At 40.9% G+C, this 25192-nt stretch overlaps 1 protein-coding gene across 1 annotated transcript in view; it reads left to right on the top strand.

Moving 5' to 3' along the window:
- The window catches only part of EGLN1 (egl-9 family hypoxia inducible factor 1), a 28667-nt gene extending 10428 nt beyond the window's left edge, over positions 1-18239 (top strand). The window contains exons 2-5 of the mRNA XM_042886010.1: positions 12734-12853; positions 13380-13516; positions 14902-14969; positions 16921-18239. Of these exons, the coding sequence (XP_042741944.1) occupies positions 12734-12853; positions 13380-13516; positions 14902-14969; positions 16921-16985 (390 nt within the window). The 3' untranslated portion in view covers positions 16986-18239. The remainder of the gene's footprint in view (positions 1-12733; positions 12854-13379; positions 13517-14901; positions 14970-16920) is intronic.
- The last annotated feature ends 6953 nt before the right edge of the window (positions 18240-25192 follow it).

The raw sequence follows: 25192 nt of genomic DNA, 5'->3' as shown, positions 1-25192 counted from the left end.
TGTGAAAGCTCATTTTGCAGTAGTTTTATCTTCTGTGGTTTTAAGCCTGATACTTTCCTTCATACATTTTTCAGCTGATACTTTTTCCTTCCAGAACTGAAGAATTAGAATCCTTCTAGTGTTTCTTTGGCTGGGTATTGTTTTATACCTCTGTACATTCCTGTTGCCCATTTATGCAGCTCTGTGCATCTGCTAATCCCTCTTTTGCACTTCCTCTTTACAGAATGGCCATTTTCTTGTCCAGGTACTTGATATCATTCCAACCTTCTGTGCACCTTTCTGCAGTCAGTGTTGGAATGGTTCCCATAGTGTATTTCCTTATTGCGTGTAAATGCTGCTGGCCTGCTACTCCCTCCCTCTTCCTGGTCACGTGAAAAGTACAGACCCTGTGGGGATCCTGTTGGGAGCTGTTGTTTTTCACTGAACAGAAGTTAGTTTGCTGTGGTGAAATTGCTGCTTCAACTCATGGTTTTATTGCTATTTGCATTTATCTGTTCCAGTACTTTAGAATGCCTTGAGAGTAAGGGCCATACTTAAAGTGCTTTATACTTAAAATTTTCTAATTTTTGCATCAAAATTAATGCCTTGACTAAATCTCCATTGCAGCCTGGGGAAAATGACATACAGTGGCTCCCTGAGGCCTCCTAATGTTGGCATAGACTCAAGAACAACACAGGAGTTCCTAGACTGAAGTCCTGACTTTGTCATTTTCCTCAGAGAAAACAGAAAATGGGAGTGGTAACTTCTCATGAGCCAAAGGCTAGGCCAGAGTTATATATTATAAGCTCAGTAGGTATAAATGAGAGAAACTGGGTTTTTTTACCCATTTAATTCTAGAAATTTAGTTTTTAAAACTATGAAAGACTTCAGCCCGAAGGACAAGAAACACAGATGAAGATAGGATCAACTAGCTTTTTTGGCTTAATCTTATCCCATTGCAACAAGAATGTTGCAGAGTTTCAGCTTTTACTATGCCTTTTCTTCTTTCTAAGCATACATCCTGCTACTTTGAAGATGCACCTGTGCAAAGACAAAGCTAGTAACATGTGTAACTGCATAGTGTTGCTTGTTTGTTGGTCCTGGGAATTAAATACAGTCCAGGCTTTTTGCTTGTGCTTTAGGGCTTTTTTGTGTTCCAGGTGGGGGACCAGTCTGCCTGAGAGCAGAGCTGCCCTTCAGAGCAGGGGATTGGGAGGGTGCTGCTGCAGCCCTGGGTGTTGCTGGCTTGGGTCAGCATCCTGGCCTGTGGCATTGTAAGCTCTGTTTTCTTGAGAATTTAGCTTTTAAAAGTTCTTCAGTTACTAGCGAACATTGTTATGTGTTACTGCCCATAAGCTTGAATTCCATTTTGCTTGTATGAATAAAGCATACAAAAACAATGCCCTCCCTTGGAGAATTTACAATTAAATACAAGCTCAGTGTTCACTTTAACAGTTCTGTGTGTAGCCACCCTCCAGCAAAAAGCTAATTAATGATTTAAAGCAGTAAGTCAGTCAATTCCAGCTAAAACTAGTGGAAGAATTTTGTTAGGAGCCCTGCAGTTACCTACTGTTACAGCACCTGCAATTTGAATTGATTATTTTTCTTTCTAGCTACCTTTCTGCAATGCCACAGTATGCATTCCATGTGAATGTTACATCTGGGAGACAGATTATCTGAACTGCCTTTTGAACTAGTGGGCGGACATGAGCATGGCAGTAGTGTGCTGTGTGTAGTGGGGCTTTTTTTCCTTCTGATTTTCAGTCACAATTCTGTGTGCTAATATTGGCTTCTCATATCTGAGATGTTTTGTATTTGGTTTAGAGGCTGGAGGGTTCAGAAAAGTAAAGCTGAGGTTTTCTGGGGTATCTCAGTTATTATTGATGTCTTGGGGTTAGTAATGGGGCAAGCACAATTAAAACCTATGCTTCGGAACTTGTTCCTCTTCGTTATCATGCAGTGCATGTTTGGTAAGTTGCTGCTGCGTTCCGTGAGTTCTTGCCTGCTCTTCGTTCTCCTCATACTCTTTCCCTTCCATCATGCTCTTTTCAAAATGGCTTTTTTCTTGTCTTTAGTTGCAGATCTCAGATCAAATGAAGGTAAGAAGCTGTGTTATCCTCATTGTAATATATGGAGCCCTCCACTACATGTAATAGAAGACAGTCAATCACCTGCCTGTTCACAGGAAATTTCCTGAGGTGTTGTCTCTTACTCAGAAGCTGTTAACCACCATTGAGTTAAATAATATATGCATGTTTTAGAAAGGCCTGTACTTACTTTCAGTAATGGTAAGAAGTTTCATTGTAAAATACAGTCTGTTGCTGAAAGGTTCATTTCTTTCAACTCTGAAATCTGTAGTGGTTGCCTGCTGACCTGAGCAGGAAGTGTATTTCTTGTAGAGAATTCTGGTATTTTGCAGAAGCAATTGTTTCGCTTTAGCTCTTGTGATACTCAGCATTATTTTTGCCTTCTGGTACTACTGACTTGTGGCAGTGTTGCTATTCTTGCCTTTTTTTTTTTTTTTCTCCACTATATATCATCTTCACATCAGTGATTTCCTCCACTGATGCATAGGACAGCAGGGAATTTGTATCCATGAGTTATTTCAGGATGTTTCCAAATATACTTTCTTAAGTACAGTTTTTATTTCTTTCCTTTTCATGGTTACGACCTTAAGTAGGGAATAGGCTTTGAAAGGTAGAACTTATGTTCTGCATATCTTGCATGTGCATTGCATAAATACATCTTACAGATGATTTCTGATGGGTTGACAGGATACCCCAGATCTAGGCTGTGATTCCTAATCCCTACCATGTTTCCTCAGCGAGTACAGGGTGCTGTAAAGATGTAACAGTTATCTGTAACAGGATTGTTTGGTAGTTTCTTAAAAAATAATAAAAATAAATAAAAACAAAAGAAGCCCAACAGCTCTGCAGGGTTTTAGTTCAGCTACTTTCTGATTATCAGAGTGGGAAATAGGCAGTTTGAGATTAGCACTGTGCTTCTGACCGTGGAACTTGTGGAGTGACAGTTATAGCAACATGGTTGACAGAAATCTTGGCAGATTCTTGACTTTTTTGTCTAATTATTATTTACAAGAAACACTGATCTTCAGAGGAACCTACCTGCCTTTTAGAAAGGGTAAATAATTTGATGAGGATATAAAATATTATTTTCCTTATTGAAGCAGTAGGAAGGAGGAAAGTAGTTAGCTTTTCTTTTTTCTTTCTTCGATTGTCTATTTTCCTAGCTGTTCTGTGATTCTGTGTGTTAGCGAGTTGGAGTGAGCCAGATTTGTGCCTTTTAATCAGCGGATAGTTGGTAAGGCACCAGGTTGTACGTATTTCTCCCAGGGCATGAGGGTGGTGTGTGCTATCCACCATAACAGCCGTTTTGCTCTCATGGGACAAAAGCGGTTGGGGAGGTGACTTTTAGGGAGACTGGGAAAGACTGTATGAACAACAGCAGTTCCTAAACCACAAATGCTATTGTTGCTGCAAACTTAAATTTATTGTAGAATTGTGCTGTAAAGTTGGTGTTGAAGGAGACAGTGGGGTTCTGTATTGACTGTGCTGGGACAGGCATTTCCCTCAAGCTTTTCTGGCGGCCTGGACTCGGTGCTTGGTACATTCAGATCTTTCTCTTGTGCACATGGCCACGTACTCGTAAAGTAAATAAATCACATTCCTGAGCCAGTCTTGTCAGGGAGTTCATTGTGCCTGCGTAGATTTTCCTGTCGCAGCATGCGCTTGTGTGGGCCTGAAAGTGGGGCAGCGAGCAGGAGCAGCAAAAGTGTATGGGGGCTGATGGTGGTGGTCCTGTGTGCCCAGGCTGGCTTTGTGGCATTTTACTTCACACTTGAAACTGGCAGTGAAAAACAAGTTGTTTGTCCCAATGTCTGTGGCCAGTGTGTTTCTACCTTTTGTTTAGATTTCTCAAGTGGAAGTCATCTTGGAGGTATTCAGGGTTGGGTTTACTGCCACTGAATGCTTATCTAAGCTGAATTTAATGTCTTGATGTCAACATCATAAGACGGACTCCTGGCATTTGTGAGCAGCCTATAATTCTGTGTGGCCATAGCTGTTTCTCAAGACTTTCTACCAGCTGTGCTGTGAGCTGAGCACAGGTGCCAGTTTATGTTTGAACTCTGTATGCAGAGTCATCTGGTTAAAACCAAAAACCCCAAATATTGTTTATACCAGTTCTGAGAGAGGCTATGTTATATTGCGGTGATGGGGTTGTATAGAAGAGCTTGAATAGAGACAGTGTACATATGGAAGCCCATAAAAAGCTATATGGACAGTCAGCATTTCTTACCTATAAACTGTAGATGATTTGAAAGCATATTACAGACTGTTTGCTGTTATTTGGCTTTAGACCACAGTAAAACTTCTACAGAAGGTTACTATGAATTAAAGCAGCACTTTGCATGCTAACATTCACTGTGTAGTTACTCATTTTTATGAATACTTCAAGAACTCAGCTAATGCTTTTAAATTAGGAGTGAGTGCTTTGGTATACTAAAGAATTTGTCAGGTTGGGAATACTGTCAGCATTGCTGAATACTCCATAACCCCTTGCAAGAATCATGAACATTATTTTAAAATCATTTTTAGTTGATGTAGAGTTTGTGGCAATAAATCCTACAGATAAAATTTTATGTGTGCTGAGATCTTGAATGCTTTCTGTAGGCGCTGAAAATTCAAGATGCTTACATCGTACAATTAGCTTCTATTTGGCTAACTGCTGAAGATACAATCCTGTTATTGTCTTGTTGTGCAGTCACACAGCATTCGAATCTTTATATTAGGAAATATTTCCTGCAAGCTGAATTTTATTTTCCCAATTCTTTTGCTCCCTAAAGTGGAAACAGAATAATTGTTTCAAGTAAGACAGAATCATCAGTGTGTCTGTCAGTGTCATGCGGTTAGATCTGAGAGTTTGGTCTGCACAAAACACTGTCAGAAGATATTTTAAGTAGTGTATCCGAATGGCACTTAACCTCTTATTATTTTAGTTTACTATCATAGTTGTTTCAGTGTTGTGCTATTATTAGCTAAAGATGCTGCTTCCCTGTACTTTTTCTGAATGGTTAGTGATGAGTAAGTTGACTAGAGTCATGCGAGTGCAGAACGTTCTGCCTCTTCTTGGAAAAAAGCAGTTTCAGACTATTTTTTGATGGTGTTATTCATTTCAAAGCAGTCATGGTGTTAAATTAAAAACAGACTCTTAAAATTTGTGCTGATTGACTTATTTCTCTGTCATTTTTACACAGTGCCAAAACACTGAGTCACTAGTCTGCTTCTCTTGGACAGAAAGGGGAGTTATGTGTGAAGGCCAGCCAATTCTTCAAATGTATTTTACACTTTTCAGCAGCTGTTTGAAAGTGTTCTGGTCAATTATTTAATCATATTGTGGACAGATTTAGGCTTTAAACACCTTTCTCAGCTGCAGAGAGGAGTTTTGTATTTGTGCCTGTGCTACTGAAAGATAACTGTCTGTCCTCGGTAACAGTAATTTTCATCAACCTTCTTTAGGAAGCCTTGATTAGTTTTTGTTTGTTTGTTATGGGTTGGTGAGTTTTAGGTTTATAGCAGACTGTGGTATTAAAAGTCCAGCTATGTATGTTGAACATCACAGAAGCTATTAATGGTTTGAAGCACATCAGTAAATAGCAGCTCAAATGTACTCTTTTTTTAAGTATTGTAGTAGAGTATTGTAAGCTTGAAGATGTTTATATTCAGAGATGTGTTAGATAAACCTTACTTTAAAAAAAATAATCCTGTTCAAGTCAGCACGCAACTCTTTGTAGACTTTATTAATTGAAACCACTTTTATTTTGCTAATAAGGAATTAGATTAAGCTAAGGGAAGCCAGATCTTAATCAGATTGGAGGACTGCAAGGGTATTTGCACTGATTTCACAGATTTAGTTTTAAAACAAAACCTTTTGGTTAAGCTAACATAACTTTGAGGAAAGAGGCGTCTTGGCTAGCAGCCTGGAAAATGCCAGTGTGTTAAGGAAGATACCACCTGCAGTTTTTCCCCTGGAGTTTGCAAACTGGCTTGGTGATCTCTTTGCGTTTGGATATTTGAGACTGGTAACAAGCTCAAATGTACGAAAGCAGTGAGAGCTTTGTTAATATTTAAGTGGTGTTATCTCAGTTAAGTAGTAGACTAGTTGGAGGCTGTAAAACTGATGTTAGAGTTCTTTTCTGGGAGAGAGGAAGCACGTTTTAGGTCTTCCTGCTGTTTGTGTCTATGACATTGGGTTTAGTCACTTGTCGGTTCACCTTTGGAGGTGTATCTCCCAGATTCCTCAGAGCTCTGCTAAGATTCTCTCTATCCAACCATCCAAGCATCTTCAAGATCTCCCTGAGGTCAATGGCCCCTGTTTGATTGTTTTATGAGAGTTTCTCCTTTCTATGTGTCATTTTTTACATCTGTTGGGTTTGTCTGTTAAAGTATGAGCACATCCCATGTTTATCTTCTGAACATCAAACTTGAGCAATGGCATTTCTGTGTATGCCATTGGGAAAAACTGGTGAGTTATCCAAGTTTGCATCCAAATTTTATCAATTTTAAGAGTTCATGAAAACTTCTTAAAAGCCTATGAATGCGTGTGAAGGAAAGAGATGGTGTTTGGCAACCAGCTTCATGTGATCTTGCTGTTGCTTGCAGTTTGAAATGAACATTGGAGAGGAGGTGCTGACTCCCATGCAGCTAGAAATGCCTGGCATGTTTACCAAGCAACAACTCTGCTACGTGCAGAGAATTTGGCATAAATTCAAAGTAGGTGTGGGTGGGCTGAACACAGCCAGTGAAACAGCATGAGCGTTTCTGCTTTCTGATATGCCTCAATTTATTAGAGGGGCTGCAGTGAGTCTTTAAAGTAGGTAGTTGTCCCTTAAATCTGAAGGCAGCTGTAATGGGTGAAGGAGTGAGTTAACTCGGGGAGAAACTGAGCAGGCTGCTGCTGAGCAGCCAGACTGCTGACTGGGCACAGCTTTCTCTGAACTGAGAAATCATGTGATTTCTCATATGATATCTTTTGAATATTATTAGGAAGTTAGAGGTAAGTGGTAAGAGTGTTTATCAGTTGTGCCAAACATGATGGTATATTACTTGATTTTTATTTATTTATTTATTTATTTATTTTTCCTGTTTACAAAGTACAGTTCTACCAGAGTGACTGGAAACCCTGCAGTGGCCTTTGCACTGAAAGGTGTGGGGAAGGGTGAATTAGATCAGGCCTGCCATTACTTTCTCAACTCCCTGGAAGTTCATAGAAAACATAAACCACCTACATAACTGCGTGCTGCTCCTATTTATAGTGCAAGAAGTTATTTCAGCTCTGTTTTCCCTCTCTCCCTACCTATCTGAGTTTGTTTTTCAACTTTGTTCAGTTTGCCTTCAGCATGCCAGCTCAAGAGCAGGCAGCTTTGCCAAACTCCTGATAAAAACCCCTGCTGCTGTCTTCACAGCCCCCCCCGTGGCCTGGGCTGACCTGCACTTCTCGTCCTTGCCTTCAGTTGGTTTTTCCTAGAAGAGCTGCTTGCTGTATGCTTGCCAGAATGCGATCCAGATAGTTGCTGCCTTAAGTAGGATTTTTGTATTTTTTTCTTTCCTTTAACTGCAATTAGGTGGTTTTAGCGTGTCTGCAGAAAAAAATGCTACAGATAATAAAAGTTGTTCTGCTTTGCTAATAAGCAAATTAAATGTCTGTGGTGGTAACTTACTATTAAGGGGGAGAGCTTCAGAGCTGCAGCAGTGGGTGGATCTCTTGTTTTTGTTAGTTTCTAACTGAAATTTAGAGATCCCCAGTCTCACTCATGGATATGTGAGCCACCACTGTTAAGTTTTTAAGCACATAGGTTCTCCAGCTGACAGTGATTGAAAGATGCAGATGCTGATATTTCTCTCCAGCTTTTCCAATTATGCATTTCTGGCTACTGTGAACACCTGGCTCTCTGTCCTTATTTGCTGGATCATGGAGTAGACCAGCATGAAGACTGACTTGGAGGATGAACATCGGTGCTAAAATCCTTGGATTAGCTGTGTCCCAAAGAGTTTATTTTGTCACTTTGAACTTCCTCTGTTTTGGGTAGAGCTAATAGTTCTTTCCAGTTGATAGCCTTTGCTGAAAGTTTCTGTCTCTGGTTGTGAGGAATCTGCAGTAGAAAGCATATGAATCCAAGGCGAGTTGTACCACATTAGCACGCTAAAGTCAATAATCTTGACTATGCTTATGCCAAAATGTACCAATGCAGGATTTTTTTTCTCCTTTTCTTTCAGTTCAGTTGTCATTTTGTACACCTTGCAAAAAATCATGGCTGATGTGTGTTGAAACTGTGGTATGTTTCCTCAGAACTGTTGTTTGGCAGGGATGAACAAATACTTGAACTAGAGTTGCATTAGATAGACCACGAAGGGACAAGTCAGAAGTTTTATTCTTTAGTTTGGTTCTTCATTCCAGTGAGTGTTTTTTTCTTTGAATATGTCTGATGACCCACACTGAGGATTTCTATTCAAGTCTTTGTGAGAGCATCTGATAAATTTTGTTAGGAAGTCATCAGTCTTGCATTTAGACATCTTGTTTTGCTCACTGGGATTTGTAGTTCCTTCAGCAAACAGCAAAAGTGACATCTCCTTGACTGATACAGTTTTCTTTAACCTGAGTTAAACAATAAAGTTATTTTATATTAATACATTAATGTGGCATAACACATGTCCTCTCTCCATTTTATTGTTTTGTTTTGATTTTGTTTTTTAATTTTCCTGGAGGAATTTTATTTTACTGTGTAAGTAGTATTTTTCTCCCTTTCCTATGAATTTATTGTTAGTGCTTGCTTCTTTTAAGGAATGGTAGGCTTACTGATACCCAGCTGGAAGAGGAATAGGAGAGGAGAGGAAAAAGCTTCAGTGTGTTTACCTGCAGCTCTTTTCTTTATCTAGGGGTTAGGCTGTTGTACTTGGTGAGCAAGGCTGGGGATGCTTCCCTTGGAACTCACACATTCTGCTGCACTGCAGTGCTGTGCGTGCCAGAGTCAAATGTCTTATCTGTACCTCTTTACAGAGTGAGCAAAACTGCATGGACAATGAATTATTCCTTCTGTTGCCTTTGTTACCTTTGGCGCGTTAAAGATGGCAATGCATAGGGAAAAAAAAATGTTTTCAGTTCTTCTGTTAACAACTTAATGTTGCTTGTTTAGGATGATAACCTACAGTTCGTTTTTCAGAGTTGAACCCTTGGAAGCAGAATGCGTGTGAATGAGCGATCAACAGCTGCTTAAGTGTGTGATTAATTTTGTTTGACAGACACAAGTTGTGCTGATTGCAGAGCAGCGAGGGCGCTTTCATGCTTTTTCAATTACTCATAAATTCTAGAGGGTATCTTAGGACAGCTCTCATGTGCTAAGCATGAGTGCTCAGGCAGAGTGCTGCTGAATTAAAGGCTAACGCTAAAAGTGTTGTGCAGAGCAATGCAGTGGTGACTTCAGTTCTGCACGAATATGAATGTATTTACTATGACCGAACACTTAAAAGCTGTAGAGTCTGAGGAGCACGAAAGAGGAGACCTTGTCTATTATGAAAATGGAAGCAGTGTCTTGAGTCAAATTCCCTGGTAACTTTTATGGGAGAACCAATAGGACAGATAGCTTTGTTTTGAAGAGCTGACACCCTTATTGTTTTGAGCATAAAAATTTTAAGGAATTTTGGACATTCTGATCTCAAATGCCTGTTCTTTTTTTGGCCGCCATTTAAAAATTCAAAAAAAAGTCACAAACCCCAAATTTCCCTTTTCCTGACATACATATTTGCATGCTTGTGTATATGGGAGAATAACAGAAAAGTACATGATTTCATTATTTGCATGGTAGCTTTTCCGTCCTTTCCCACAGAAGAGAAATGTGAGTAATTTTGCAGTGTGTGCCAGTTTGATGCCAGCTCGTTCTGCATTGTTTCACAAGGCATTACACTTCGTGTGTCCTGTAAAAAGTTGGTTACTTTCCTTATCACAGTCCAGTTGGAGAAAGGGAATTGTCACGCTAACTGGGGAACATACATTGTGCTGCACTGGCTGATGGGCCAGTTTGTTTGCTTTCCAATTCGCTGCTAAAGACTGAGTCATTGTTACTGTTATAACAAATGCATGTTAGATAACTTATCACTGCAAAACTCTCTCTTGCAGTTAATGATAGCAGAAGTTTGAGGTTCCAAAGCCAAAAACAAGTGCGTTTGTTGTTGTTTTCTTACAGTGTCAGTGACAGACTCAGAAGGTACAAAACACTTCTAACAAGAAATATGGCTGATCTCTGTTATGCTGACAGCAGCTGATGCTGCCCCCAGACTTTCCAACTGCTGGTTTGCTCTTTCCTCAGCAACTTCAAGGTTGGAAAAAAAATAAATTAATTAATAGGGCGTTTGCTAGAAAGACTTGGAATCTGCTTTCTAAACTTCTAACTCTGGGCTGTTTCAAGTCACTGACAGATAGGTCATTTACATGCCTGGAGACATTTCCATATCTGAGTCTGACTCCTCGTGATTTCAGAGAGAATTGAAACTGCTGCGGCTATTTGACCTCCATCTTTTCTTCATTCTGGATGAGTTGGAGCAGCTGCTTCTCATGGGTGTAGATGAATGACAAATGTCAGCCTTTGCTTTTCTCAGTACCTCAGCAAAACTGCAAGTTCTTGTCTTGTTAGGATTGCTGTATAGACTTGGCTCAGCAAAACTCAGGATCTGTGTCCAGCACTGTGTGTGTTCCACAAGAGCTCAGCAGAGACGCTGGTCCGTGGACCTTTCTTCAAGAGGGTTTGCTTCAGTAGAAACCAAATACCTTCCAGCCCAGCTTCGCTTTGTTTTGTTCCTTTTTTTCTCGCTAAGAGAGGAAATTGCAGAACCCTTATTACATTATTTGGTATCTTAAACTCACTGTTTTGATTTTGTGGGTTTATCTTCCTGCGGCAAAACTGATAAGTAATGGCTTTGTCAAATAGGAGGTCACATTATTTGATATATATATAGAGTGTTTACATAACATGAGAGCTGTAATGATGACTACACTGTGGTTACAGTAAAGGAACTGAGAAGCTGAAATGCCTAACCTTAAAATTACAAGTATATTTAAATGTTGTACTTCAGAGTACTTATACTGCAATGCTGTATCAGTGTGTTTAGTTCTCTTTCACGTGAACGGAGTTTGGCAAACGTTATGTTCTCTTAGGTCCTAGAAAGATCTACCAAGGCATTGCTTTTTCTCTTATTACAGTATATCTGTAAATGAAAGTTTAAAATGTTTGCTGCTGTAGCAATATCCATTCTGTTTACAAGCTGTGTACAAATATTTTACTGTTCGAGCCTACTCAGAGTAATTTCTTGGAACTAATGCAAACTGGAAAGCTTTACTTGTTACCATTAAGAAAAGAAAAAAGGTTAAATTTGGAATATAAAAGAAAAAAAATGCACTGATACTCTTGACTTGAGATAACTTTGGTTTCCATTTCCACAGTTAACATTTTAATTGGAAAACTATTTTTGATAGTTTACAGAAGAGTGTTATGGATGAAGGTTGCAAATCTGTGTGGGTCTAATTTCATATTGTAACAACCAGGCTAAATCTGCACTGGTTTCATTGGGTTAATTTCCCCCCCCCCCCCCCAAACCAAATATTCAGTGAGGTTAATAGCATATCAGATTTTTGCTTTCTTGCATTTCCCTGAAATTCTTGTTATGGCTTTTCATGGAAGTTATATTGTCTCTGCAGATGTCTGAGTACCGTGATGGCAGGGTAAATGTGAAATTCCTTGGCCAGGAAAACTTTGTTCTCTTTCAAAAGCCTGGAATTACTATCTTTTCCAAGAAAAGTCTAAAGATGGGCAGACATGCTGTTCCACAAATGGGCTGTGCTTGCAATCTGAGTCCTGATCGAGCTGATCAGACCATCAATGAGCAGACTGTCCAGTTTGTTTCCTGTGCACATGCGAATGTCTGGATTCTAATGAAGTAAATCACTTTGCAGTTGTCTTTCCATCCTCTTGGACAATGCGGCATAGGAATTTACATAGGTAGAAGTGCTACTGTACTGGAAATGGTTTAATGTCCTTGGGTTATTAGATTTCACTTCCGGTGCATCTTTTAAATTTCTCACTTCTTGAATCAAAAAGATGTTTTTGTTGTATCCTTTCAACAGGGATTCAAAGGCCTCCAATGTACTGTGGAAAACATGACCAAAAAAATGCACTTGGAGTAATTGAGAAAGATGGGCTAATTGTGCTGTCTTATAAAGCATCCTAAAATAAAGTTTTACACCACTTTTTTTGCGGAGAAACACTTTGCACTAGAAATGAGGGCGAGAAAAAAGCCACAACCAAGATGTAAAGGATAGCTGTCCGTGAACTTGAGTCTGGAAAACCAGTCTCCATCTCATGAGAAGCATTAATTATGCATGAGACATCTTCCTTCTCATAGTCAAGGGAGCCAAGTCTGACTGTTAGCCACAATATGAGAGCAGCCCCACTTGCAATATGTTAACAGTGTTCCTCACAATGTGTTTCATGCCTTTGTCATATATATCAGTTTGTGTGCTATTCTTACCTAGAAAGAAGGCTTAGATGTAAAATAAAAATAAAAAAATGTACTGCTATTTCTAGTTCAATTTATGTGTTGCTTATGTACAGATAATACAGATAAAAATGTGTGCTTTTCCCCCAGCGGAAAAAGATTAATCATTATTTTTGCTTCCTTGACTGTAGGCCATGGTGGCTTGTTACCCAGGCAATGGAACAGGATATGTTCGCCATGTTGATAACCCAAATGGAGATGGAAGATGTGTTACGTGTATATATTATCTTAATAAAGACTGGGATGCCAAGGTATGCAACTTCTTTCTATGCATTTTTACGTATACTTGCTAACGTGTCTTTGCTGCAGGGCTTTGTACGCATTCTTTCTTCTGTCTTTGCCTAGATGTATTCCTACATTGCATTGACTTGGACGTCCTTTGCCTCTGATTCTGCAGTTAGTGAGATGTTCTGTAGATGAGGCATTTATTTTCAAAGTGTCGGTGTCATTCAGATCAGCATATATCTTTATATTATTGTGGATAAGAGGTTTAGAATAGATAAGTATTTATGGCACAGTTTGAGTGGTCTAAATAAGAATTCACTATTGGTGGTTTAAAACTCTCTATAGATGTGGTGACTGACTTCTTAATAAGGATTATCCAAGCATTTCAGTGATTTAGGTAGATTTGGCAAAAGGATATGGTTAACTGGGTGTGATAAAGGCTTTAATTTCAGCTCTGTACATGTGAAATATTTTTAAATGTGATATGTGGTACTTTGAAAATAATGTCTTGCTATATACTTAATGCATTGGTTTTAAACACTTAATTTGTAGGTAAGCGGAGGCATCCTTCGGATATTTCCAGAAGGTAAAGCCCAATTTGCTGACATTGAACCCAAATTTGATAGACTGCTATTCTTCTGGTCTGATCGCCGCAACCCTCATGAAGTACAGCCAGCATTTGCTACAAGGTAGGTCTAATGGGCTCAGATACATTGCATGATGCAATGGTGAGGGAATCCCAATGAGAAACAAATGAAATCATGAATTATGACCTGATCCTAGGTCTCTGGATGTCGAGTTCTGGTTGTACTATGGCAAAAAATTTTGTTTTTTCTCTTCTGGATGGTTGATTAGAATTCTGCTGTGCTGCTGAGTTTGTACCCATGTTTTATCACATATTTTGGAGAGAACATGCTCTTAGCCAGGGTAGGTAGGCCATGGTACTTGAAGCAGCAGAAATTGCTGAGCGTGTACTCAGTAGAGCTGGAGAGGACCGTACCTGGCCCTGCATAAACAGACCCTGCTGTAGCCTAGGAGTATTGTCTGTGTTACTCAGTAATGGCTTTATATTGTGTTTTTTTTCCCCATTGTCACTAGCACAGTACTGTGCTTTTTAAAGATTGACAGGGTGCTACAGTTTTGTACCTGCTTGCCCTGGGAAGGAAGTAGGTGGTAGCAAATGGTCAAGTTCCCTCTCCCTTCAACTCTACAGTTGGATTACTTTGGGAATAGGGGGAGGGCTGGAGATCAGCAATAACCATCAGTACGTGAATCTCTTCTTTTTCTTTGGAGTATTGTAAGGGTTCTTCCCAGTTTGAGTCACAGATGGAACTTGAAACCCCTTTTGTTATTGTTTAAGGAAGATGATAATGCTAAATGTACATGCATTCACTACCCGACATCTTGAGTAAACACTGACAGATTGTGTTAATAGATAAATCATTGGAGTTGTTGGTCCAAACTTCCTGTTGCACCCATAGCACTGAGCATTAACTAGGGCACTGAGATAATGCAAGCACCTCTGCAAGAATTTGAAACTGCAGTGTGCAGTCCTCTTATTTAGAGCCTTTCCCAACGCTGCAGCACTCTCCCTTCCCCCTTCTGTGCAGAGGGTGAAATGCCGTACACTAAAGCTCCTTAATGTCTTTTCTCAATAGCTGGCACTTCATACTTAAATCCTCTGTGGGCAGTGGAAAACCAGAGGAGCTGTGTAAGAAGGGGCAGTTAATTTTCCCTTATGGCAAGCGTCCAAGAATGATTTCTTGCGGTGTGACTCAGCAGTGGACTTGACCAAGTGAAGCTGAAGATGAGGTCATGGGGCAGAGTGATTGCCCAGTTTCTGGGCAAGAACTGTAATAACAACTCACGGGGGGGAAAAAGTACTTAACAGTGTCAGCGTCACCCTTTCAGTAGCTATTCAGACAGTGCGTACTGCTTGCTTTCTCTTCATGAAGGTTTTCTTCTGCTGAACTGCAGAAGTATGGTCTCATTGACTTTTTTCATTAAGTGCTTCACTGTAATGTTTTTCCTTGCAGTTCAGGATTTTTTAAATTTTTTTTATCATTTTCCCTAGGTACGCAATAACGGTGTGGTATTTTGATGCAGATGAAAGAGCACGAGCTAAAGTAAAATATCTAACAGGTAAACTCTTGTCAGTATCTCCTGTTTTTTGGTTGGTTGTTGTTTTTTTTTCCTGGAAGAATAGCTGAGCAGTCCAACCTCATGTCCTCAGCCCACCTTCTACACAATAAGGGAGAAAAAAAACCAAGGCATAATTCATCTAGTCAGGCTTTACAGGGATGGTGACCCAGTGGCTAAGCTGCTAGCCCATGACTTAGGAAATCCAGGTCAGCTCCTTGTTCTGCACACACTTCCTCTGGGATCTGAGGCTGGTTGGGCTTTTCAAATGGGGGATGCGGCCTCTCCCTGCCTGTGCCACTTTGGTAGGAGTGATGGTTAATAAATGCACCACAGGACTGAGCGCCATGTAAGTCCTTCTGATGGGATATGGCGATCTGACTTGACTAGAATCTCTGTGTTGGAGAAACAAAAACCTAAAATTAAAATCTATAATCAAAGAACGGAGTGACTTCCTCCATTTTCAATTCCACGTATCAGGCATCTGTTTTCCTTTTCTGACTTCTCCTCAAGAGGAAGCTGATCTAATTTTCCTGTTCAAATTAGCATTATAAGGAGAAGTGGTTTGGGACTTTTGTCGTACTTGTAAACGCATCATGATTTTGTGCTTGCTGTGATAAGAACAAAGAACAATCAGGTGTATGGCAGGTGCACATATGCACAGCATATTTCTCAGTGGTTTCACCAATCGCTCTGAAAAAGCCGATTTTTGGACACGTGGGCCCAGTCACTTCCAAATCAGATTTTGTTCACAACTTCTCGGTGCCTGGAACACTCCTGTAGTATTGGGACTGCAGTTCCACTGCCTTGTGGTGCAGTCGTGGCTCAGTGCCTTTTGGGAGCGGTCAGAGTAACGCTGCTCCTGCCTGGCTTGCACGGAAGGACAAGAAGCCAAGGGGCAGGGGTCGGGGTGAGCTTGGGGTGGCAGTGGCACTCCCAGGCCATGGGGAATGCTGGTGACGCATGCCCGGCCCCGCGGGGCTCTGCAGGAAGTGTGTCGGCGCTGGAAGTCAGCCCCCACACACATGTGACCCTGTGCCTTATAAAGCTGACGGAGAACAGTCGGAGCCATTTGGTTTGTCTCCATACAGCTTTGGCTCCTGGAAGCAGCTTGGGTGAGCAGGAGCTCTGCCCCCTCCCTCTGCAGTGTCTCCCCCTCAGCTGCAGGGAGCAGGAAGGAAGGAGGAAGCTTTAATTTTGCTATTGGTTAGGTCTAGCACAGATTCCTATTACCCAGTTATTCCTATTTATCTCAATCACAGTTTTATTTGCAGTTAAAATTGCGGTGTTTGTTCTTCATCTGAAGTGAGAATCGTACAAGAGTCTTTGTATTTTTCACTGATATTATAGTTATAAAAGAGCATTCAGGTTTTGGCTAAAGCCATGCAAGTATATGTGAATTTTCTATGGATATGGAATATTGTCTGCTAGTGTTTTCATTGGGTGTACTTGTCGTTATTCAAGTTAATCATAAGGACTGAAAAGGTGAATTATTACTATCGTTATTATTATTATTAGCATTGAGTCAAGTGTGATGTTGCATTTAAAAAAAAAAAATAAATCCTTCAGTGTTTCTTCACAAAGATAAATACCTAGAGACTCTGGATATTCTCATCCAGAGTAGTGGACTGCCTCCTCGCTTCTGAAAAGGCTGTTCTTATAGGTTTGTAAAGGTCGAGGTAATTTCAAAACTGCACATGTGACTCAAGTATCCAGCTTTCTGTTTGGCAGCCAATTAAATGCCTGCTTTCAGAGGTTACAAGTAACCACAGCATACTGGCTTTCCATGCAGAGCAGGTGCACAGAAATATGCATTTGGATGCATCACATGTACTGAGTCATCCTTGAAGATTCTCTTAAAACTAAGCTAGAAGAAAGTGGTGCAGACGTTCTGTAGATCATACTTTTATAAATGCTGAAAAATAATACTGGATTCCTTTTTGTCTTTCTGCAGGTGAAAAAGGTGTGAGGGTTGAACTTAATAAACCTTCTGACTCGGTTGGGAAAGGCGTTTTATAAGCCTTTGTTTTAGCCACTCCTCTTGCTATTCTCCCTGAGAAACCTTGATGCTATCTATTAACTTTTGAATGTGAATAACAAGGTAAAGGAAAATCAACAACAAACCAACGTTTTAATAAAGAAGCATACAGTGTTTCCATGTTGCATCAAATAGAAGATTTTTTTGACTGCTGAAGCATTGTACTATGTGATTGTCACTCCAGGCCTGTGACTGCTTATGTGAAGAAGATAAGCAATCAGTAAGGAACAACATATGCATCTGGACATAAACAAGTGCCCTACATAGAATTTGTTCATCCTTATATTTTGCCAGACCTGTCATCCAGCTGAATCAAATTCATCACTCCTTTTTTTATATGGTAAAAGTTTGAATTTTGGGTAATTTTTGTATGACCAGGTACAGTTTATCAAAATTGAGTCTTAAAAAAAAGAAAAACAGAAAAAAAAAAAAAAGAAAAAAACTACAGTATTCTCCAAAATAACATGAATCTATTTTTGTAAAACTGTTCATACTGTTCTCCTCTGCCATGAAAGACCTAATGTAAGGGTTGCCAGTAACTGATAATCACTTTAATTTTCTTTACACCTTAAGTCAGAGAAGGAGCACTTTAATTACCAGCTAAAAACCTGATTGTTTTATATCATATCTCACACTAATCTTAACTTTTAAAGATTGCTGCTGTATTGTTTTTTGACTATGTCCTCTTGAACCGTATTAACAGAAGCAAATCAATATCTTGCTACTAGTAACATTCAGTTTGTGGCTTTGTATGTTGAATCTACAGAGGGGAAGTTTCGGTCTCTCTTTTTGGTTTTGTTCTGTTTTTATTTTGTTTTGTTTTTAAGTGACTGGCACTAAGTGAACTTGACACTATCGGTTGCTGTCATTGGCTTTGGGGACCTGGTAAATACCATCAAGATACAAGAACATACAAGGGCTTTCCTAGGCTATTAGAGGTACCCAGAACCTCCTTGTGTACTTTACAGAAATTTTGAGCTTTCTCCCTTTTCTAAAGAATACCTGCCATCCCCCTTTCCTTTGTATATAAGTTAGCAGAATATCTAAAACTCACTTTTTAAAAAAATGTCCTTTCCAAATGTTGCTGTCCCATGCAGTCTTTAAGTAAGTTGACACCTTGATCTATCATATAGCATCAAGGAAATGGTCAGCACACTGAAGGTGAAGCGCATCACTGTAGGCTCCTTCTGCAATACATCTTTAGAATCTCACTGTGCTGAAGGATTTCCCCCCCCCCCAAAAAAACCGGGCCCCGGACAAAACCGGGCCACAAGTTTTTTTAAAAAAAAAAAAAAAAAAAAAAAAAAAACCTTTGCTTTCTTTTACTTTTTTTTTTATTTTTATTTTTTTTGTTGTTGTTGTTGGAGAAGGGGACATCACAGAATAAAAGTGACATGCAGAAACTTAGGTATTTTAATTTTTAAGAGATAAATGTTTTGGACACTGTTCTATTTTTTCTTCTCCCCATCCCCTCCCTCCAAGCTTTAAAAGCTTCAGAAAAACAAACCTATAAAAGACTGCATTCATACATATATATATATATATACTTATATATATATAGGAGCTAGGGGGTTGATCAACTTAACCCACTGCGGTTTTCTATCTGTCCCTTATTTCCTTACTTAGCCAAAACAATGTGAGTGTACAGAAATATTTCTGTATATACTACAACTTGTGACAATTTTAGCATCTGTATAGTTTGTATTCAATTAGAGACCTTTTCTATGGAAAGCTCAGTAATTTTTTATTAAAAAGATTACTATTGTTCATGTAAAACATGAAAAAAAGCTAATTGTTTAGTAACAAACTGACAGAAGGGGGAAAAATTCAGTATTGGTGTATCGATTAGGAGAACCAATGGAAATCCCAGTTTTGTTTTTCCTTTTCTTAACACGTTCTTGCCCTTTGCAATTCTCTTCCTCTTTCCTCGTTTCTTCCCAGACAAAAAGCAGATAGGATACCTTTACTGTAAGTGCCTCTGCCAACCTGGCCAAGGAGTGCAAATCTTCGTTAACTGTCTGGTCTGCAGTGCATTTAGACTATCAATGAAACAAGTAAAAAAGCCACCTCTTTTACTTCATCTTTAATACTTCGTTAATGGAGGTTCGGTTGGTTTTAATTTAGAAATGTACAGCATAAGCCTTTAAACTCATTTCAGTCCCTCTGTAATTCAAACTTCTGCAGTTATACAGCGTATCAAATTCTAGTCACGTAGGTTTGTGCTTGCCAGACAGGTTTAAAAAGTGCTTAATTTTACACTCTGTGTAAGTCATTACAATAGGGTCAACAAATCAGGTCAGCCATTTCTTCAGTGTCCTTTAGAAACTTTATTTCATGTTGGTTGAATATTCAGTCTTGAGCATCACCAAGCAGCTCCTTGTTTCAAAAATATTTTTTAAACTGTCTTATGATCTGTATGTGTCTAGTCCTGGTTAAAGACAAAGCTTCATAATGCTATTTTTATTCATGATGTTAGCCAGCTGTAAAATATGAGACCTTTATCTATAGCAGGCAAAGAAATTCAGGATTCATTTACAGGTTGCCTATAAAGTTGTGTAATTTGAAAAGCAGTGTTCATTATGAAAGAGCTCTCAAGTTGCTTGTAAAGCTAATCTAATTAAAAAAAGATGATGTATAAAGGTTCTTGAAAACAATGTGGTTATTTGTGATCTATGTAATTTTTGGAAACCACTGTAGTAACTAGTTTATGAATGGCCCAGATGAAGTAGGGTATGTGGATTTGTGTTTTAAACCAGAGCAACTTCTGCTCTGGAGAATGATCTGTTTCTCTGAGCTGTCTTCATCACGTGGGTGTGGTGATCACTTTTCTCATTATTTTCTCCAACAAAAACAGCCCAAAGTTTAATCTGGTTGGAGTGACGACCTACGTAGAGGCACTACTAATTTTTCACCACTTTCTGATACGTGCAAGAAACATAACGTGAAAGTCTACTTCAGAAAGGATTTATCATAGGAATAATCAAATCAAAGAATGGCTTGCATTGGAAAGAACCTTAAAGATTAGCAAGTTGCAACCTCCCTGCCCTTGGCAGGGCTGCCATCCACTCATTGATGCTGCCTGCCAAAGCTCCCAAGTGCTTTTCTGTAGGGCTGCTCAAAATGAATTCTGTTCCCAGTATGCAAATCAGGGACTGCCTCTACCAAATTGCAGCACCTTGCCCTTGGCCTTGTTGAAGCTCATTAGGTTTCTGTGGGCCCACTTCTCAAGCCTGTCCAGGTTTCGTGCAATGTTCCCTTCTGTTGTGTAGCTGCATCGCTCAGCTTGATTTCACTCAGCACATTTGCTGAAGGTCTGTGTCATTGATAAAGATATTGAAGAGCTCTTGTCTCAAAATGCACAGCTGGAGGACACCACTTGTGACCTGCCTTCACTTGGACTTAGAGCTGTTGACAACAACCCCTCTGGCTAAGGTGGTCCAACCAATTATTTATCCACCAAATAGGCCATCATTTGAATCCTTCTCTCTCCAATTTAGAGATAATGATGTGGTGTGGGACCACGTCACATGCCTTGCACAAGTGCAGGCACATGACAGCAGTTGCCCTTGTCCACTGAGGTCATCGCTCCATCATTGAAGGCTACTGATCTGCCTTTGGTGAAACCATACTAATTGTCTCGGTCACTTCCCCATCTTGTGTGTGCCTTAACATTTCCTCTAGAAGGATCTGCTCCTTCCTAGACACAGAGGTGAGGCTTACTGGCCTGTAGTTCTCTGTGTTCACCTCTCTTAGAAACAAGAGTGATGTCTCTTTCCAATCACTGGGGACTTTGTCTAACAGCCATGACTTCTCAAATATGATGAAGAATGGCTTGGTGACCATATCAAACATTTCCTTCAGGACCCTGTGATGCATGTCATTGGGCCCTATAGACTTGTACATTTTTGGCCTCGTGAGATGGCAAGGTTTATGGGGAACTCTTCAGTTTTACATGGTCCCTAATGAATTTCGAGCCCTTTTGAAATGGTAGAAGAGCGATAGAGTTTACAGAGGCCAGCCCACAAAAATTTTCTATGCTTCCTCATTGGGCCTCAAAATGGCTGTCCAGTAATCGAAGAAGCATCACAGTGACTGTGCTTCTGCCATTGCTCCAGCTTGTTTGATTGTCTGTCTTGTGCTGGTTCAGTGGGAGTTCCTTGGGCTGCTGGGTGAGTCTGCCAGCCTTAGAGCGCCTTCTGTCACACATGGATACCTGCTGGTCTCTCCTCTGCTCTGCAGCGATGGTTTCTGTCAGGGCACTAGGCTCAAGCCTAAGTACAGCAGCACTAGCTGGTCCTGATATGGACTTATGTTCTCTTGAAATCTTTCCCTGTCCTCCTTTTGTGTTAAATGAGGAAGGAGACTTGTAGTGCTCACAGCCCTCCTGGACAGATGTGATTTTTTATAATCATATTGTTGAGCACAACGTGCGGAAAAATCATTTTGTGTAGCAAAGTCAAATGCTGCACCAAGGAACAGTGAAGTCTTTTTTGGCTGTTGCTCAAAAGAAAGCCACTTGCAAATCTGACAGGAAGCGAGCTGACAGCCCGAGTGCTGGAGGCAAATATCTTATGCAAAACATCTGGACGTGCTGACCGCCTTGAGGTCAGGGGTGGAAGGACCAAATCTCTTAAGTCACACTGATAAGTACAATCGGACTGGGAAGTACCACTTCAGTGCCTCCTGAATGCTTTGAAGAAGAGGGGAGATTGCTAAATGTCAAAGGCAAACTCAAATCTGAGAAACCAGAAACTAGCATGTGTACTTTGCCTGTAGGCATGCAGATGGCTGCGTGCACTTGCAAATGCACAGTGGGAGTGAGTACTCAGCGGCCAAGACTTTGAAGAACTTCCTGGGACTCGCTTGGGTTTGGCTCTTGTCTGCTTTTCTGGGGGTGGGTGTGGATCTGCAGAAACTTGGGGCTTTCATACAAAATATTATTTAGCCTTTTTTGGGGAACATGAATAAAGCTTGAATGCGAGTGATTGCTGCAAATGCATCAAAGCCCGTTTGAGGCCTTACATCAGTGCAGAAGGTCTGCTGGCCGTGAGGTATGTGCCCTTCTGAACTCATGCCCCTGCCTGGTGGGAGGGGGGGGGGCAGCTATCAGAAGCAGGTTCAAGGTCCTCTGCTGTACCGGACAAAGCCAGTTCTAGAGGATTCACCTTGTTGACTTTTGCTGCCATTTACTCAGTTCCATCATGCTTTTCCCCGTAACTTTGAAGAGGAGTGAATATACAGCACATGTATTGCTTCCTGAGCAAAGATAGGCACAAGCCCAGAACTCCCTTGTGGGAATCAGTACTCAGAGTTGGCTCTAAAAATGGAAGGAGCAGATGAGGTGCAGATCACCAACTCAAGTCCATAGCAGGACAGGGAGGAAGGAAGGGTTGAATTAGAAATGGGAAAGCAGGGCAGGAAGAGAACTGAAGTATGACACCAAAATAAAATGTATGGGATGGGTGTGGGGAACATAGAACATAACCACGCAAAAATGTTATAGGTGTCTCCGTGGGAGACAAACAAGAGAAGAGGATATGCTGCATGTTTGCCTCAGGAAAGGCAATTGCTGATTCATCCCATCTGCCTTTCTCTTCATGGGTGCTGTTGCGAAACATCATACTTTTATGTCTGAAGATAAGAGGTCTGAACATTCTACTTGAGCTGTTTCCTTGTCTGCCTTCCAGATGTGGACTTTGGGGAGCTTTTCCCTCTTATTAAAAGAACAGCTTGGGATTACATTTCTATTGGCAGTAGCTTGCGTGTTCTTCAGGAGATCTTCTAACCTACTCAGTGGTGATAAATGCTGGGAAGGATGACCAGCTGTTTTAGCCATGAGCTCAGAACTACTGTCTTCATGTGGCTGAACAGTAAGTTGCATTGTGAGTCAGTATTTCAGTACCTAAAGACAGCAAGGATCGTACAAAGGGCCAAACAAACAAAGATCAAAACTAGCACAAGTCACGTGTGTTACCTTTCATTTCTCCGAGGACAGTGTGGTTCAAAACACTGCTAATATTTGGTAAAAGGACTCAGGGTCGTGTGTAATAATTAGATCTGTTTTCTGAGATGAGAGTCTAGCGGACACCATTCCTTCCAGCAGAGATGATATGCTGATGGTAAGGTTTCAGCTGCTACGTAAGGCATATTTCCCTTCAGTCCTCCTTTCCCCAGCTACAAGATAATGATGGGCACGTGTTCTGCACAGTCAAGTTTTAATGAACAAGACCAAACCATAGTCAATTAACTATTTGGACCTGAATTTTTGTTCTATTTAGAACAACTTCTGGTATGAAATTCCCAGTGAGGAAATCTATTTTACAGTAAAAATTAGACTTCACACGAGGCCATGGAAGTACAAAGTGCTGGGCTTTTTTTTCCCTGCCCGATCATTTTCATTCATGACTCAGCAAACTTGCTCACATGAGCTGTTATCTGCATCGCATGTAGCTGGAATGCAGAAGTACCTCGGAAACCTCGTGCAGAGCTGGGGGGGAGCAACAGCGAGCAGCTGGGTCCCCCTAGCGTTGTCAGTAGCCCAAAGGAGCCTGATCTGCTTCAGCTTCCAGCGGCCACAGGACATGCTTCTCGGTTGTGCTGTTGGTACTTGATATGATAGCGGAAGCTGTTGTTTAGATAAGGTGAGGCAGCTTTACCTTGCTCTGTCAATGTCACCTGCTGCAGAAAATCCACCAGGGATGGGATGGAGGAGCAGAGAAACACAAAAACTAAGGGGCTGGGCACTGTATAACAACCCAGTGCCAAAGACCAGGCCCAGCAGCAGAGACCTCCACTCCTCCGCCCTTCCTGAGGAAACCAGGCAGCATCTCTCTTGGGATCTGCTCCAGGTTGGACATGGACTGACCACGACTCTATGAGTGACTCAGTCCCTGCAGTTTCATTTAGCATAGGAGAGCTCTGCCTAAAAAAGGGTTACAAGAAAGCCTGGACTAGGGGAATTTTAGACATCCTTCTCTAATCTCAGGTCTCCTCATTCTTTCTAGGGAATGATGGTGTCCAAAACATCTTCCAAAAATGCTTTGAATCAAACCATCACTTACCGTTTGGAATGCTTTGGGATGACAGGTATCAGCCTTAAGTTGTGCCATGGGAAGTTCAGGTTGGATATTAGGAAACATTTCCTCTCCCAAAGAGCAGTGAGGCAGTGGCACAGGCTGCCCAGGGAGGTGATGGGGTCACCATCCCTGGAGGTGTTCAGGAAATGTGTGGCTGTGGCACTGAGGGACTTCATTTTGTGGGCATGGTGGGGATGGGCTGATGGATGCACTAGATGATTTTAGTAGTCTTTTCCAACTTTAAAGATTCTATGACTACATTTTATGTGTCTGTTTTGACAAAAACGCACTTCAGGAACCCAGGGCCTGCTCAAACATTGGCAGTAAAATTTCTTGGGTGATGTCCTCTTAACTACATGAAATTGCCAGGGAAACATTGCCAGATAGCTCAAGTAGTCCTTTGGGGTTTTACAGCGCCTGAAATACCTCTCACCTCCTACCATCAGGTGCTTTTCCTGCCTTCTAAACCTCTCACAGGTACATTCAAAATTAATTACATCCGAATCATCTGCAGCACCAATAAACCCAGCTTCCCAGGGTTGGGCAGTGAGAAGCAGTGACCCAGCTGCCTGCTCCTCCACCAGCCTTGGCTGGGCAGAGCCTCCCTTTACCTTGTTTTCTGCCGTGGTGCTTTCCGTCTCCTCCTGAAGCCTCTGATGCATGGCCTGGATGATGGTGTCACGAGAGAAGGAAACAAAGCAGGAAGGTAAGGGTAGTAAGAAACAGCGTCAGGGAGGACCTGTAGCTGCTCCGCCTATTGGTGACTTGCTGAATTAAGAATGACCCCCAACTAAACCCTATTCCTATAGCTAAGATACCACAGTGGGATATCTAGCCTTCATTTTAACCCCAGCTTTCTATGCATCTTCTGACAGACCTGTAAGGAGAAGGCAGGTGCAGTGAGTACACAAGTGGAGGCCCAAAGGTTGATGCCATTTAAAGAAAGAAGTACTCATTGCTTCCAAACTGGGCAATAGGGGAGCCAAATATTCAGCTTGTTGCTTCTTGCTCCTTTATCCATTCTGTGTTGCCCAGCATACAAGGTTAGGCTCTCAGACCAGGACAAAAAAGCAACTGAGATGGTGCCAATGATAAGGGATGGTTGGGACAGG

This window comes from Lagopus leucura, unplaced genomic scaffold (assembly GCF_019238085.1).
Source record: "Lagopus leucura isolate 7727_CA_CO unplaced genomic scaffold, USGS_WTPT01 Super-Scaffold_73, whole genome shotgun sequence".
In the NCBI taxonomy this organism is placed as follows: Eukaryota; Metazoa; Chordata; class Aves; order Galliformes; family Phasianidae; genus Lagopus; species Lagopus leucura.
Note: the sequence above shows the minus strand (reverse complement) of the source record. Positions and strands in the feature narration are given on the sequence as shown.